The sequence below is a fragment of the Abramis brama genome, assembly GCF_963993115.1.
Source record: "Abramis brama genome assembly, chromosome: 12".
NCBI classification, from domain to species: Eukaryota; Metazoa; Chordata; class Actinopteri; order Cypriniformes; family Leuciscidae; genus Abramis; species Abramis brama.
The window spans coordinates 37,424,092-37,439,968 of record NC_139974.1 but is presented as its reverse complement, the minus strand read 5'-3'; the positions used below and the strand labels follow the sequence as shown (position 1 = coordinate 37,439,968).

The 15,877-nt window shown below is 36.5% G+C and overlaps 2 protein-coding genes across 2 annotated transcripts; both read left to right on the top strand.

Moving 5' to 3' along the window:
• The first annotated feature begins 1,811 nt into the window (after positions 1-1,811).
• LOC311093174 (retinol dehydrogenase 12) lies at positions 1,812-6,224 on the top strand. The gene is made up of 7 exons (XM_084130353.1): positions 1,812-2,043; positions 2,719-2,853; positions 3,128-3,319; positions 3,414-3,575; positions 3,919-4,038; positions 4,170-4,374; positions 5,575-6,224. Exons 1-7 carry the CDS (start codon positions 1,953-1,955, stop codon positions 5,678-5,680), a joined length of 1,011 nt encoding a protein of 336 aa, XP_083986479.1. The 5' UTR covers positions 1,812-1,952; the 3' UTR covers positions 5,681-6,224.
• Positions 6,225-7,157: 933 nt separating this feature from the next.
• Positions 7,158-15,606, top strand: vps45 (vacuolar protein sorting 45 homolog). The gene is made up of 15 exons (XM_084130792.1): positions 7,158-7,452; positions 7,925-8,059; positions 8,143-8,203; positions 8,323-8,402; positions 8,515-8,583; positions 9,304-9,441; positions 9,572-9,682; positions 9,998-10,132; positions 10,486-10,599; positions 10,730-10,897; positions 11,150-11,308; positions 11,431-11,538; positions 12,138-12,259; positions 13,158-13,289; positions 14,350-15,606. The coding sequence occupies exons 1-15, from the start codon at positions 7,360-7,362 to the stop codon at positions 14,429-14,431; spliced, it is 1,707 nt and encodes a 568-aa protein (XP_083986918.1). The 5' UTR covers positions 7,158-7,359; the 3' UTR covers positions 14,432-15,606.
• The last annotated feature ends 271 nt before the right edge of the window (positions 15,607-15,877 follow it).

Genomic DNA, 15,877 nt, shown 5'->3' with positions numbered 1-15,877 from the left:
AAAGTTTCCTGGAGTATAATTTCCAATAATAAACGTTTTAAAGCTAATTACCGTCTACATTAAATTATTTAGATTATGGATTATGTTTGGACATTTTGAGACCATTGTCATCCTACCTGCTGCACAGATTTGCTTGTTTTATAACGGCGATATTGATCTACGCTAAACAGTTTGCACTTGCTTAGCCGGCTAAATAGTACAGTAACGTTAGTGATCTAACATCACCGCCTCAGAGTTGACGACACAAACATAAACTCGATCACTGGGAGAAAAACATTGGCTTTTTAGTCAATGCATGTTAGTCTCGAGCCATAACTAATAGTTTTTTCCCCGCATAATCGTTTTCTTTTCGCATTACGTTTCACTCTGCTTTCATTAATTCCAAGATGGCGGCTGGTGTTTAGAAGGCAGGAATGCATTATTATTGACGTCGATTGAAATGTTTCTATCCAAATGTTCCTCGCATGAAACATCAACTCTTTAATATTAAAACGAGCATGTTTCTCCAACAACAACACAGTTCTGTGATTTTTATAAAACAAGAGTTGGTGTTTTGTTGTTATAACGTTATTAGCAGTGAACTGTTTTTATAGCATCAGTCTCTTGCTTGTTTCCGCCACAGAATAAAAAATAAAAAAGGTTGTGTAACTTTTTATCTCACAAATAGCTTAAATATCTCACAAATTCTGACTTTATAACTTGGAAATGCGAGTTTATATCTCACAATTCTGACTTTATTTCTCGTAGTGCGAGTTTATATGTCGCAATTATGACTATTTCTCGCAATTATGACTTTATAACTAAATAGCAATTGCGAGTTTAAATCTCAGAATTACGACTTTAACTCGCAGTTGCCACAACCAAGAACAGAATTAGCATTTTAGACAATATGGCTTCCCCTTGAGAATTCCTTTTCTATTGGGGTTTTAAGAATGGCAGTTTTGATTTTAAAACAGTCTAAATAAGATCTGTTTTGTTCAATAATATAATAAAGTATCTTATCTTAGAAGTTAAAATTTAATCTTTTGGTGTTGTTTTTTAAACGTAGGCTATAGCAATTTGTTAGCACTTTATGTTTTAAAACAAGGCAGTTTCAAAATTCACATCGTTAAGGTCATCAAACTGTGTGTATTGTTGTAGGTAGGCTACACAAAACATAGGCTAATTTTAACACAGACCATATTTATAAAAAAATTCACTGCTGCACACACTTGCTTGCACTAGTAGTCAAGTAAATAAATTGGAACCTTTTTTAGCCTGGGACTTCAGAAATATAAAAAAAGTAGGTTATATGCATGTAGCCTACAGTGTGTCTTGTTTACATGGCTGTAACAATAGGTTATGAATAAGAAAGCACAATTTAAAACACATGACATTTAAACTAATTTGATCAACACTGTCCCTGACAAATCCAATATATCCCCTCTTGTCTGACTTGCCAAACATTCCCATACTTCTGATCAGGTTATACAATAAAATCACCACAATAGTGTCAAACAACTGAGGCCATAAGAGGGAGGGGAGGGCACATGACCCATACAACATCCCCAAAAAGATTTTATAGCTTAAAATATCAGAAAGCTGTTTTTAAATGCCTCACATTAAGTCACATCTTAAATTTAGACTAGACTTTAACTTCTAATGAAAAACCTTGCGCTACCATTATCTGCTATAGTAGTGGAAATTGTTTTGGTCATTGGTTTTGTTTTTCGCGTTTCTGTCTGACTGTAAGCCATGGAATCTAACATGATCTTGGCTTAATCTTCTTATAAAACCTTAACCCTTAACCCAGCCCTGAACGCGGGGTGATTAGACGTGTTAGCCGGCACTGAGCTTGATGGTGGGCGTGCACTAGAAACCACAGCTTTTTTTATAAACAAAGAAAAGAGTTTAGTACTGTATGACAGAAAATAAAATGAAAGCAGAGCTGACAGCGCATCACAGTGGATGACATGCATCTCTCTGTAGCCACACAATTGTGGGAGGAACTGAAGGCAAATCGTCTCGCCCAGTACAGCACAGTAACTGCGGTCACAGCTATTAGTAAGTTACATAATGTAATTTCCTCTCATTCTAACTATGGTGGGCTGAAACAACATTTCAGTCAGTTATGAACTAATGCAATTTCTTCCATATGTATTGTAGAATATTATAAACAGCACAGTTTCAGCACTGTTCAGAAGGTACAATGTTGTGGCTCAAGAGGTACTTGATGTAGCTTAAGGGATAACAGAATTACAGATTAGAATTCAGAGGCTGTGTTTTTTTTTTACTACAAAAAACATGATTGTAATACCAAATGTATTATATAAATACACACAATTGGAAATAAAATAAGTTGAAGTACTAAAATTACTTAAACTAAAATTTAAATAAAAATAAAATAGATATATTTAGAAAAGCACATAACTAAATGACTAAAACTAAAATGAAAACTGAAAATATAAAAATAATAGCTATTTTTAGGTTTATAAATACTATAATAGTATGTAATACTAAAATAACACTTATTCTAATTAGAATTGGATTTGGTTGGTCATTTGTTTTCACAGCGATTGTATACATTCCTATATATATATAGGCAACAGCAGCTCTCCAACAGTGCTTCCAACCAGATCTGTTTAGATCTTTAAAAGTCTGTATTTTCTGCATGTAGAATTTTCCTGGTTTCGACTGGAAGAATGTGCTCTATCACAAATGGATTTTCTTCAAAAATAGGTTTGGTTCTGCTGAGAAAATGGGTTGCAGGTGGAGTGTGCCGCTGTCGCGTGCGACTAGATAGAAAGACAGTCGTCATTACTGGCGCCAACACTGGGATTGGAAAAGAGACGGCACGTGACTTGGCCATGAGAGGTAAACGCTGCATTTCACACCCTTTTTGGTTCCCCAAAGAACAGTTCAGCGAACAGTTCTTAAAAGAACCCTTTTTTGTGAATAACATTTTAATAATCTAAAATCCTTTTTCCACTATAAAGAACCTTTTGAGCAATGAAAAGGTTCCATGGATATTAAAGGTTCTTCATGGAACCATCAATGCCAATAAAGAACCTTTATCTTTAAGAGTGAAGATAGTCTAGATTTTGGAGGATTTTAGCTCAGACTGAATATTTTCTGGGTTTTTTTTCAGGGGCTCGGGTTGTGATGGCTTGTCGAGATCTTTCAAAAGCAGAAAAGGCTGCAGCAGAGATTCGCAGATCTACAGGAAATGGCAACATAGTAGTTCGGCACTTGAACCTGGCATCTCTGTTCTCCGTACGGCAGTTTGTGCATGAATACACTGCCACTGAGGATCGACTGGATATACTTATTAACAATGCTGGTGAGACATTTGACTTCATTAATCAGCAAATCACACTGTGCTTTTAGCTGTATTGTTAAATATTATACATTTTGTATTGACAAACCTATACTAGGAGTGATGATGTGCCCTAAAAGCCTCACTGAGGATGGCTATGAAACCCAGTTTGCTGTCAATCATTTGGGCCATTTCCTCCTGACTGTTCTGCTCCTGGACATGCTGAAGAAGTCTAGTCCAAGTCGAGTTATCAATGTATCCAGTATTGCTCACAAAGGAGGTAAACCCCCTATTAACATCATGCCTTATAGATATTCTAAAAGAAGGTTCCAAAGAAAGTTTTTCACAGCGATATCATAGATGAACCATTTTTGGGTTCCATAAAGAATCTGTCAGTGATCAGTTCTTAAAAATCTAAAGAAACTTTTGTGCAATGGAAAGAGTGTTATTAAATTATTAATGTTTTTTCACAATTTAATATCTAAACTTGTTCTTGCATTGACCAATAACTGATATGGTTACGATATATACATCTCTTCTGTGTCATTTGTAAACATTATTGCAGAGAGGCATGAGACTTTTATCCATACAACATATTTCAGTCCGATGACCTTTCTCTATAGGTAAGATCAACTTTGATGACCTTAACTTCAACAAGACACTGTACGATTCCCTGGTCAGCTACAGGCAGAGCAAACTTGCCAACCTGCTGTTTACTCGCGAGTTAGCACGGAGGATTAAAGGTTTGTGCGCTCATCCCCAGTACATCAGTCACGTTCAAACATAAAAAAATGCTGCAAAAAAGCTGTTTTAAAAATGCATATTGCATTTTCCCTACATTATCCTTGTTTAATCCTGCTCTGTTTTTTATTAGGGTCTTGTGTAACTGTGTACTCCCTTCACCCTGGAGTAATCCGCACTGAACTGGGACGTTATGTGCAGACCCGCTACCCTCTGCTCAGTGCCCTGTTGTCTTTTCCTGCTCTTTTACTGATGAAAACCCCCAAACAAGGAGCTCAGACGTCCATCTACTGTGCGGTTGCTGAGGGGTTGGAGTCTCACAGTGGCTGCTATTTCAGGTGAGCTGTTAAAGAGGGCCTATTATGTTTTCGGGCTCTACTAGAATATGTTTTCATGCTTGAATGTTCAAAAAACACCTTATTTTTCACATATTCTCCATTGTTGCGGCTCCTCTCTTCCCAGTCTGTCAGTAAAGCTCTGTTTAGTTCCTGTCTCTATGAAGCCCCTCCTTCTGAAAAGCACAATGAGCTCTGATTGGTCGGCTGGATTAGTGTGTTGTGATTGGTCAACCGCTTCGAGCATGTTTGGGGGAATGTAACGTGTCTTAACATAACTGCAAGTTTTAACAGACTACTTAATAACTCAACCAGGAAATAGCGGTAAATATTTCAATAAGGAACATTGTGATGTCTTAAAGATGTCTTAATCTTAAAGACTACAATGGAGGCGTTTCAGGGAGTTCAAATACAGTGCGCACTAATATAGAGAATAAATGCACGTTCACACCAAGGACGATAACTATAAAGATAACGATAAAAACATAGTTCTAAAAATCGTTCTCAATGTTAAAGAATAGCAGAGGTTACACCACAACTATAACGATAACGGCACAGAGAAAGAATCACCTTCAGAATGATTTTATCCAGCTGATGAATGATAAAAACATCGACAGCCAATCAGAATCCATCCTGTTGCAACGAGCTCAAGCATTTAAAGCGGCAGACAAGCACACGCTTAGAAAAAACAGAACAGAACGATATTGTCCGCTGGTGTGGATGCTAATATAGTTATCTATGGTTATCATTCTTGGTGTGAACGGGCCTTTACTCTCTTTAGAGTGTGATGTTGCTGTTTGAGCATGAAAAAGGTCTGCAAAGTTACAAAGCACAAAGTCACTCTAAAGGGAGTAAAGGCCCGTTCACACCAAGAATGATAACCATAAAGATAACTATAGCATCCAGACCAGCGGACGATATCGTTCTGTTTATTCTAAGTGTGTACTTGTCTGCCGCTTTAAATGCTTTAAATGCTTGAGCTCCTTGCAGCAGGATGGATTCTGATTGGCTGTCAATGTTTTTATCGTTCATCAGCTGGATAAAATCGTTCTAAAATCGACACCTTTAATATTATTATTCACATGACCTAAGCCTTTACATCATTAGTGTAACAGGTTTGTATTGTAATTTCTCTAAAGATTTTTCCTTTTCTATTTCTAACATTTATGCTTGACACTGGATGATTATGAGATCTTTTTACAGTGATTGTAAGCTGAAGGAACCAGCTCCTGAAGGTAAAGATGATCTTGCTGCTCTGCGATTATGGGAAATAAGTGCAAAGCTTGTGGGATACCATGAAGAGAACTGACAACACTCCACCAAGCTCTATTAATACAACACTCAGATCATATTTTCTATCTTTGAAGTTTTTTTTTTTTTTTTTTGATAATGAAAGCTGTATTTAATTGAACTATTAGTGGTTTAATCAACTATAAAAGAAAAAGCCAGAGTCTGAATGTTGTTTTTGTCTGGATCAGTACTGTATGTAGCCTAGTAATCCCTATGTCTTGCACATGGCAGTATAAATGTAAGATAATTGATATTTGTCTCATCATTTGTCATTTTAAAGCTGTTTTGAAGTATCTCATTAATGATTAATAAAGGTTTTATAGAATCATATCTTTATTGTAACCTAAATAAAATAAAATAACATACATCATTTTTAGGATTAGGCGCTGGTAAAATACAGTGAGAGTTAAGTGCCTGTAGTCCTGATGTTCGATTCATGTCCAAATCGTTTACAATGAATTCAAATCTTTAAAATGAATTTGTTTATGAATCCGACTGAATTGGACCGAACACTGCACTGAACCTGTATTTTTCTTTTGATGATAATAAAATTTTAAATGAAATCATATTATTGTAACGATATTTGGGGGAAAAACAACAGCCATAAATAAATTTTCAGTTAGCGGTTAAGCATTAAGTAAAGCAAGTACGAAATCAAATTACTTTCAAGTAACTAGTAAAGTAACGTATTACTTTTAAATTTACAACAAAATATTTGAGTTAAATTTTCAAATAAATAACGCAGGTTTTCCCATTTACTGAATGACACCTCTCCTGTCCCCATGTTGTGTACGCTGTGGAAACATAATGGTTTGTGGTAGCGATGTCCAATTACGAATCATTCTTTTATGATGAATTATGAGTCGAATCTTTTAAATTAATTCTTTAACGAAACCGACTAAATTGATCCGAGCACTGACTCACTGAACCAACATATTAAAGCTGGTAACGAAATTGTTTTTAGCATTTATTTTTATGATTGATAAAAGTTTAAAGAGATCACAACTATGTAATCATGCTATAAATCACATAAACGAATAAATAATGCATTAGAAGCTGGTAAAATACTGGTTGAGATGGTCTGGTTGAGATGTCCGATTCGTGACCGAATCGTTCTTTTGAGTCGATTCTTTCAAATGAATTCTTTCGCGAATCCGACACTGACTCACTGAACCAACGTTTTAAAGCTAATATATTTTTTTTTTGTATTTATTTTGGTGATTAATAAAAGTTTACTGAGATTATTATTTACGTAATCATGCTATAAAACACATAAAAGACGTTGGCACAGAAGTTAGTAAAAAAACACACACAGAGTTCAGTGAAATTACGCTCAAGAACGAGCCCTTACCATTATGGCGTTTTATTTACTCCGTTTTACGTAGCAGCCTTGAATTATGGGATATTGTTCATGCTTTACGAACTGTTACCAGATCAGTTGACCTAGTAAATTGAACCCGCAAGACTGGCAAATCGATTGAACTACAACAGATCCCAGATCAGAGGCGGACCGAATACTCGTGTACACCGGAAGTAGTAGGAAGCCCAGTGTGTTGTCTGTCTCCCATTGTCAACAGTATTTTGTATGCGGGAGTTTACTGATGAAAAGAGCCGTTTATCATTAGTTAAACAACTTTGAAACGATTCGATAATTTGAACCATTTTCACTGACAATTAGAACACGTATAAAACGAAAAAATGAACGTGACTCTGGCTGTCAAGCAGTACATCTCCAAAATGATAGAGAGCAGCGGACCCGGGATGAAGGTGCTGCTGATGGACAAGGAGACGGTGAGTGAATTTAAACAGCTTTAACAGTTCAAGTATAAAAGCGCAGATGTGCTTAAGCCACTGATAATCTAGTACTGTGTGCAGTGTAAGTTGGTTTTGCTGTCTTGTCACCTGTCATGTGTCTTAAAGGGATAGTTCATCCAAAAATGAAAGTTTTGTCATAATTTACTCACCCTCAAGTTGTTCCAAACCATTCTGAGTTTATTTCTTCTGTTGAACATAAAAGAAGATGTAAAGAATGTTGGTAACTAGACAGAAACTCATACAAGTTTGGAACAAAATGAGGGTGAGTAAATGATGACAATACTTAAATTTTTGGGTGAGCAATCCCTTTAACCAAATGTAACTTTAATTTCTTTTTAAAGTTGAGGGCTGTGTTGCAAAAGTAGTCAGCAGTCTACATAGACAGTGACTAACAGTGGTCAAAACATTGCTTGCTTGTTCTCTTTACTCCTCCTCTGTTTCTTTACAGACCAGTATAGTGAGTGTGGTCTACACTCAGTCTGAGATCCTGCAGAAGGAGGTCTACCTTTTTGAGCGCATTGACTCACAAAACCGAGACAACATGAAGCACCTTAAAGCGATCTGCTTTCTCCGGCCAACCAAGGTTTTCATCATGGTCTCTTATACAATATATAGATTTAGACTGTATTTCCAGGTTATTTCATACTTGAATGTCTCTGCTTTCAGGAGAACGTAGAGCACCTGATTCAAGAGCTTCGTCGGCCCAAGTATAGTGTCTATTTCATCTGTGAGTACCAGAAATATATCAAGAGTGTTGCATCAATTTACCTCTTATGTATATGAGTTTGCAGAATAAGTGTGGTCAGAAGATGAACTTTCACTGACTTTAGGACTTATTCTGTGCAGATTTCAGTAACGTGATCAGTAAGAGTGAGATAAAGGTTTTGGCTGAGGCAGATGAACAGGAAGTAGTTGCAGAAGTGCAGGTGGGCCTTCTTCTTTTTAATTAAGTCTTCTTCATTATTGATTCATAAATATGCTTTCCATATAGTGTCTGCAAAATGTTAGCAAACTTTCTAAAAAATGTTGTTACTCTAGGAGTTCTATGGAGATTTCATTGCTGTGAACCCTCATCTTTTCTCCCTCAACCTTCAAGGAGTATCCAGGGTAAGATTTATAAAAAAGAAGAAAAAAAGAAGGGAACTAGTTTCAACTAAGTTGAAAATGTAAAAAAAATATTTTTATTTAATTTAAAGGGATACCTCACCGATTAGCATTAAGCTTTGTATCAGTAGAAACCCGGTAGTATTTTCGAGTGACCGTGCTTCCCTCCCTCATGTCCCCCTGAGACGAGAGATTTCTGTATTGTGTGTCTGGAAAAAAACCTCAGATGACACAAAAAATCATAATTTTTCGTCATCAGAGGCTTTTTTGTCCAGAGGCGAGAGACTCCAGCCAGTAGGAGGAGCTCGTCCCGCATGTGATCCGCCCATAGGGGGATCTCACCATAAACCGGCGTCTTTTCAGTTTCGAGTCGACTAGTAGCCTAGTTGTATCATTTCTTCTGACACTGCCCTCTGTAACTGGTAGGCGTAGTTTGGGAGTGTCCTCATAGGGCAGCGAAGCAAGTGCATTCTGGGAGTTGTTGTCTTTCATCCACATGAGCAAAAAATAAATTTTCTGGCTTTTCTCAGTCTAGAAGGCACCAACTTCTAAAATAATTTCACATTTCTACTACATAAATGACCCAATTTAAATACATTCATCTTTCCAGCAGCGAAATATCCCTTTAAGTTAATCATTATCTCACAACTATCGTCGGCTCTCTTGTGAGCACGAATCCCTCTGTTTTAGGCTCTCTATGAATATTTCTGTGCGTGTGTGTAGGGTCGCAGTTGGGAACCCAGTGTACTGCCTCGTGTCACTCAGGGTTTGACATCAGTGCTGCTGGCCCTGAAGAAATGCCCCATGATCCGCTACCAGCTCTCTTCTGACATGTCCAAAAGGCTGGCAGAGAGCGTCAAAGTAAGACTTCATTTTGTAATTGTATCATAGATCTGTAGTAGGCATATCTTTGACCCTTTTGGTGAACAGGTAATTATTTTCTTCATGGAGAAAAATGTATTGACTAATGATCTGTTTGTGTTTCCCACAGCAAATCATTACTAAGGAGTATGAACTGTTTGACTTCAGAAAAACAGAAGTACCTCCTCTTCTCCTGATTTTAGACAGAAGTGATGATGCCATTACTCCCCTTCTCAACCAGGCAAGAAACAGTGTCTCTTAATAATCTCATATTACAGAACAAGATCTGTATGCAAAATCCCAGTCCTGACCACCAGAGGGAGATAGAGCCCATGGTTTTATTCTGGATTATGTTAGAAAACTGCTAAAACCGTGTTAGACATTAAATATGATGCTTTTTATTATTTTTATTTGCTGTGAGATTTACAGGAGTCAGTGCGTCCTGCTTGCATTTACTGAAAAAAAAATGTTACTGCAACAAAATTAATATTACATAATGATTTAGTGTGCTGATATTGCAGCAAATTCTACATGTGCATGCGTTTGCTTCCTCTAGTGGACGTATCAGGCCATGGTTCATGAGCTACTGGGCCTCAATAACAACCGCATAGACCTGTCCAGAGTGCCTGGAATCAGTAAGGACCTACGGGAGGTGGTCTTGTCTGCAGAAAATGATGAGTTTTACGCAAATGTGAGTAACATTGTTGAAAATATTGTCTTTTTGTTTGAAGTACATAAACAGATTCCATTAAAGAGTGTAATACATCATGAAATTATTTACCAAAGTAGATTTTTGTTTCAAAGAAACTGATGTAGTGCACACAACAAGTCTTGTAACACTTTTTTTTGTGAAAAATTTAAAACAAAGAAACATTATGACATACAATATGTCTAGGTGACTAGTTAAATAAGCAAATTTGTGACTTGTCCATGTGTAACTCCTTAGAAACCTTAATTAAAGTAAAAGGAAGAGCCTTTTATTAGTGATGTGAGACTTTTGGACCCCACACTATATGTTGTTTTCTCTCTCTTTCTCTTAATAAGAACTTGTACCTGAATTTTGGTGAGATTGGAACAAACATCAAGAACCTGATGGAGGATTTTCAGAAGAAAAAGCCCAAGGACCAACAGAAATTAGAGTCAATATCTGACATGAAGGTGAGCAGACCAATAATACTGTTCACTGTAGCACATCATCTGATATGAGGAGTGAACCGTGAAGACCCCTGATCCAGAACTTTTATTATTGTGTTACAGTATTATGAGCATGTTCTGCCCCCCTTTGTAGGCATTTGTGGACAACTACCCCCAGTTTAAGAAAATGTCGGGCACGGTCTCAAAGCACGTGACCGTGGTTGGGGAGCTGTCCCGGCTGGTCAGTGAAAGGCAGCTGATGGAGGTGTCAGAGGTGGAGCAGGAGTTGGCCTGCCAGAGTGACCACTCCAATGCACAACAGGTCAGAGTTTGACACGCAGTCTAATCACAAAGTGCTGATTATTATTTTGCAATATCACTATTTTTACTGTTTTTTTAAATCAAATAAATGCAGTTTTGGTAAGCATAAGAGACTTCTTTCAAATACATTAACAAATCTTACCGACCCCAAACTTTTGAACCAAGTGAATGTCAATCCACAACGTTTTTTGTGATCGCCTACAGTATGTTAAGTGCTGTAAATCTAAAGATGACCTTGTTCCTCTCCCTGCAGAGCCTGAGGCGGCTCCTGCAGAACCCTCGTCTTTCTGAGATCGACGCTGTGCGGCTGGTGATGCTGTACGCGCTTCGCTACGAGAAACACAGCAACAGTATTCTGCCCAGCCTGATGGAAGAGCTCAATCGCAAAGGGGTGTCAGAGAGACACCGCAAGGTGAGGGACTGTGTCCTGTCGCACAGTGTATTGCTATTGATGGATGATTCAGATTAATTTGATAAAGTCCTACTATTACTAGTACGATTATTAAAAAGGAAAGCAACTTTCCTGTACTGCAGATGGTGCAGGCCATGGTGGAATATGGCGGGAAACGAGTCAGAGGAAGTGACCTCATTGCTCCTACAGATGCTGTGGCCATTACCAAGCAGTTTTTCAAAGGACTTAAGGTAGATCATGTTTATGGCCCTCTGACTGCATTATTCCTTACATTTTCAAAGCACAAAGTCACTTCAAAGGGTGTTATTCTCTGTTTCTGAACTCCCTGAAACGCCTCCATTGGCATTTCAGAATGATCAAACAAGAATTAGAGATGCTGTGCAAGAAAACTGATCTAGTTATCCAATCACAGCCTCTGTTGAGGCAAAAGTCATGTGAGGTTTTTGTTGCACATTGAGGGATTTATTCGGCAAATATGTTTTGCATCGTAGTTTATGCGCATGTCTTCTTATCGGATAAAAAATGTCTCAATTGGGAGTACATACAATTAAATGTATGCGCATTTTGGTGTTTCTATCCAGTGATTTATTTATAATTTTTATTTATAAATAAATATAACAAAATGCGCATAAAAATAGGTGTATGGAAACATACTCAATGTAAAATATGTGAAAAATAATGTTTAAGACATTCATTCAAGCATGAAAACCTATTCTAGAAAACCCCAAAAACAAGTCAAGACTTTGTAAAAGGGCATTATAGGTCACCTTTAATATGTCATATTGCCAAAGCCACATTCTGTTTAAAACTTGTTTGTGTGTTTGGATAGGGAGTTGAAAATGTGTACACACAGCATCAGCCGCTTCTACATGACACGCTGGATCAGCTGATCAAGGGTCGTTTGAAGGACAGCCAGTTCCCCTACCTCGGGCCAAGTTCTCTGAGAGACAGGTGATACAGATACATAAATAGACTGTCATTCACACTCATGCATTAATAATATACAGGCACACTTATAGACATTTAATGTGAGCTTTGAATGTGTGTAATTTCTGTGTCACTATGGAATGCTGTTTTCACACATCCTAGCCATTAAATACATTTTAAATGGCCTTTTTCATGTACAATTCATAATTTGTGTGCTTGGATGGAAAACATGGACTAGAGCTGCACGATCACTGATAAATTGAGAATCACGATTTTTTTTGTTTAAAATAGAGATCACGATTCTGAATAGACAACTAAACAAAATAACATGTAATTTACTAGAGGTTCTGACAAAATGTTAATTGCTGCAGTCTATTTAGATTTAATTCAATGACTCACTCATAAAGACTTCACTTGTTTCATTCCTGGATGAAACAGCTTTTTTTGAACAATCTCTTGAATGAATGATTCAAAGACGAGTAAATTTATAACAGTCACTTGATGATGTAATCGATTCAATCTTCATTTGAAGTGCCAAGTTACTATCAAAAGGTGATTCACTCTATTTTGATCTCTTTCGTAGTCATCAGCGTTTATATCTGAACTATAAATGTTTATCCCTGTGCTTCTGTGATTATTTGAATTACTGTGACAGAAATAATGACACTGTGTGGTTGAAAAGAGTGTTTGTGAAGCTGTTTCATACTTTTATATGACACTTTCTCTCTCTGGATCAGCGGCAGCACCAATGCAGGTTTGAATGTCCACTGTGATCATACATGCATGTCAACGGTTTACTAGACATATCGAATGGTTGTCATTAAGGAATAAGATCATGTGGGTGTTTGAATCAATTGTGCAGCTGTAACATGGACTGCAGTTAAATAAATGTGCTCCTTCATACTCTGTCTCCACTCTTTAGACCTCAAGACATTATCGTCTTCATAATTGGCGGGGCCACTTACGAGGAGGCGTTAACTGTTTACAACCTGAACCGCACAATGCCAGGGGTGCGCATCATACTCGGCGGCACGGCCATTCACAACACTAAGAGGTCAGTGTTTTTAAATGCTCTCAACGCTGTTGTCTCTTTTCTCCATCTCACTTCTATCCACAAGCCCTAATGCCTTATTCAAATAGGATCCAGGTTACAGAGTGACCTGTGAACATACAGTTGTTGTTCCGTATGACTTCATTGAATCATTCAGGTTCTCATTCTGAAAGAGGTTTTACTCTAGACTATATGGATTTTTGTTTCTTGGCAGTCTAAGATGATTTAGAGTTCTCCAAGATATTGCATTGCTTATTTAAGATATTAATTATATATGTACTATATACACTACCCCTTAAAAGTTTAGGGGGTCAACAAGATTTTATAAAAAATAAAAAAAAAGACTTTTATTTAGCAAGGATGCATTAAATTGATTATAATTGACAGTAAAGACATTTATATCTATTTATATCTATTTCAATTCTATTCTTTTCAATTCTTCTTTCTATTCATCAAAGAATCCTGAAAAAAAAAAAATTACACTACTGTTTTCAACATTGATTTTTCTTGAGCAGCAAATCAACCTATTAGAATGATTTCTGAAGGATCATGTGACCCTGAAGACTGGAGTAATGATGCTGAAAATTAAGCTTTGATCACAGGAATAAATTACATTTTAAAATATATTACAATAGAAAAATGGTATTAGTAATACAATTGTATTTCAAATTGTAATAATAATTTACAGATATTATTGTTTTACTTTTTACTTAATTTTTTTCTGTATTTACATATGTTGTCTGCCATGTAAACTCTAAATGAATCTTAATGTTGTTTTGTTTAGCTAAACTTCATAAAATCCACCTAATTTAACCAGATCTGTGGCGTTTGTACACTATAGCCGTTACAGTAGATACTAGTTTACCTACTTGACTCTATAAACTTCCTGAAACAAAATATGTCATTTAAATATATTTGCATGATCATTTTGCTTTCTGTTTGTTTGTAATTTCTCATTGTTTGACCTATTTTGTTACCCACTGAGGATTGTTTAAACAGTCAAATCCAGTGCTGACTGTACTCGTGCATTATAACGCAAATACGTTCCCCTTCTCTGTCCCAGCTTCCTGGAGGAAGTGACGCTCGCAGTGGGTTCGGGTGGAGACCGGACACAAGGACGAGGCCGTCAACAGAGCCGACGTTGAGCTGTTATCATCACTCATATTAATGTGTGCTGTCTGTCCGCTGAACCCTGAGCTGAGCACATTCGCCCTCTTTTTCTCTCTCCTAACATTCCTTTCAAATGTTTCAGTTTTAGGGAGGAAAATGATCACACTGCACAATAAGGTTCAATTCTTTAACATTAATGAACAACAATTTGCACAGCTTAAATAAGACAATAATAAATATACTATTGTTCATTTTTAATTCATGCGTGTTCATAAGAACAAGCAACAACTTGAATTGTTAAAAATGTGTTAGTATATGTGCAGAAATATGTTGTAAACATTAGCCTAGATTAATAAATAAATTCTTGTTCATTGTTAGTTCATGAGACTATGCGCTAACTAATGTGAATGAATTGAAATGTTTTGTAAAGTGTTATCATATATATATGTTGATAATGGTATGTGAAACACTGTAAATGTGAACTTTTATGATCACGTGTAAATAATGCCCCAAAAGTCTTCACAATGACAGCATTTTTATTTATTGGATTGGTGATGCTACATTTGATCATTTTTGGATAGATGACTACTGTATGTTCAGTAAAAAAGTATATAAGTATATAACTTTTAAATATACTATAAACAAAAAAGTGAACAGGCTGCTCTGTGTATATAACTTGGGTCACAATAATGTGAAATTTTGCATCAAAAGTGCCCAAGAAATCTGGAAAAATCATTCCAACAATTGGGTTTAAAAAAAAATTGTTTCACCATATTTTTTTATTATTTTTTATTATTATTTTTAACATCCCTATCCAGCTGAATTAAATGGCATGCTGCAAATATCCAGACATTAATACATGTTTTTAAAAATAGAATATGGATATTTATTTGCAGCGTGTCGTCTGCTCATGAAAAAGAGCTCATCAGTTCAGCCTGTTACTATAATATTAATGTCAAAGGCTTTTATCAATTAATATGACAGTTCTTTGTGGACAAAGACTTTAAATCGGCTAACTTTCGCATCGACGTATTTGCATCTCAGTGTGTCAGTACATGCATGTTTTTTTTGTTTTTTTGTTTTTTGGACTAAGCTTTGCCTTTGTACATACTGTAGCTTGATAAACTGGACAACATGATAAGTAAGTGACGATATTTTATGATGCTCTTCAATAAATGAAAAGTAAAAAAAGAAAATTTCAGACCAACACATTTTTTTCATGTTTTTATTACCATTAAAGCCTCAGTCAACAGGCTGTATAACACATCCCAAATGATTTACTGATTAAATTGAATCCAGTAGACGGAGTTTAGCCCTGACCTTTTAGGTCATCACTTTAACCTCCAGAGCTTAAACCCCCATAGACAAGTTCAGGTTGCTCCACTATAACTCCCCTTCCTCCCTCACTAATCACATCCATTAATCCCCACTATCATCCAGACGACGGCAGACCTGAACCACTTAATGACTTTACAGCACAG

What these genes read in the sequence shown, in the direction of transcription:
- vps45 (XM_084130792.1), top strand. Translation starts at nt 7,360, where the DNA reads ATGAACGTGACTCTGGCTGTCAAGCAGTACATCTCCAAAATGATAGAG. An exon ending in ATGATGAGTTTTACGCAAAT is followed by an intron (nt 10,133 to 10,485) that starts GTGAGTAACATT and finishes TCTCTTAATAAG; the next exon opens with AACTTGTACCTGAATTTTGG. An exon ending in ACCACTCCAATGCACAACAG is followed by an intron (nt 10,898 to 11,149) that starts GTCAGAGTTTGA and finishes CTCTCCCTGCAG; the next exon opens with AGCCTGAGGCGGCTCCTGCA.
- LOC311093174 (XM_084130353.1), top strand. Translation starts at nt 1,953, where the DNA reads ATGCATCTCTCTGTAGCCACACAATTGTGGGAGGAACTGAAGGCAAAT. An exon ending in AACTGCGGTCACAGCTATTA is followed by an intron (nt 2,044 to 2,718) that starts GTAAGTTACATA and finishes CTTCAAAAATAG; the next exon opens with GTTTGGTTCTGCTGAGAAAA. An exon ending in CAGTATTGCTCACAAAGGAG is followed by an intron (nt 3,576 to 3,918) that starts GTAAACCCCCTA and finishes CTTTCTCTATAG; the next exon opens with GTAAGATCAACTTTGATGAC.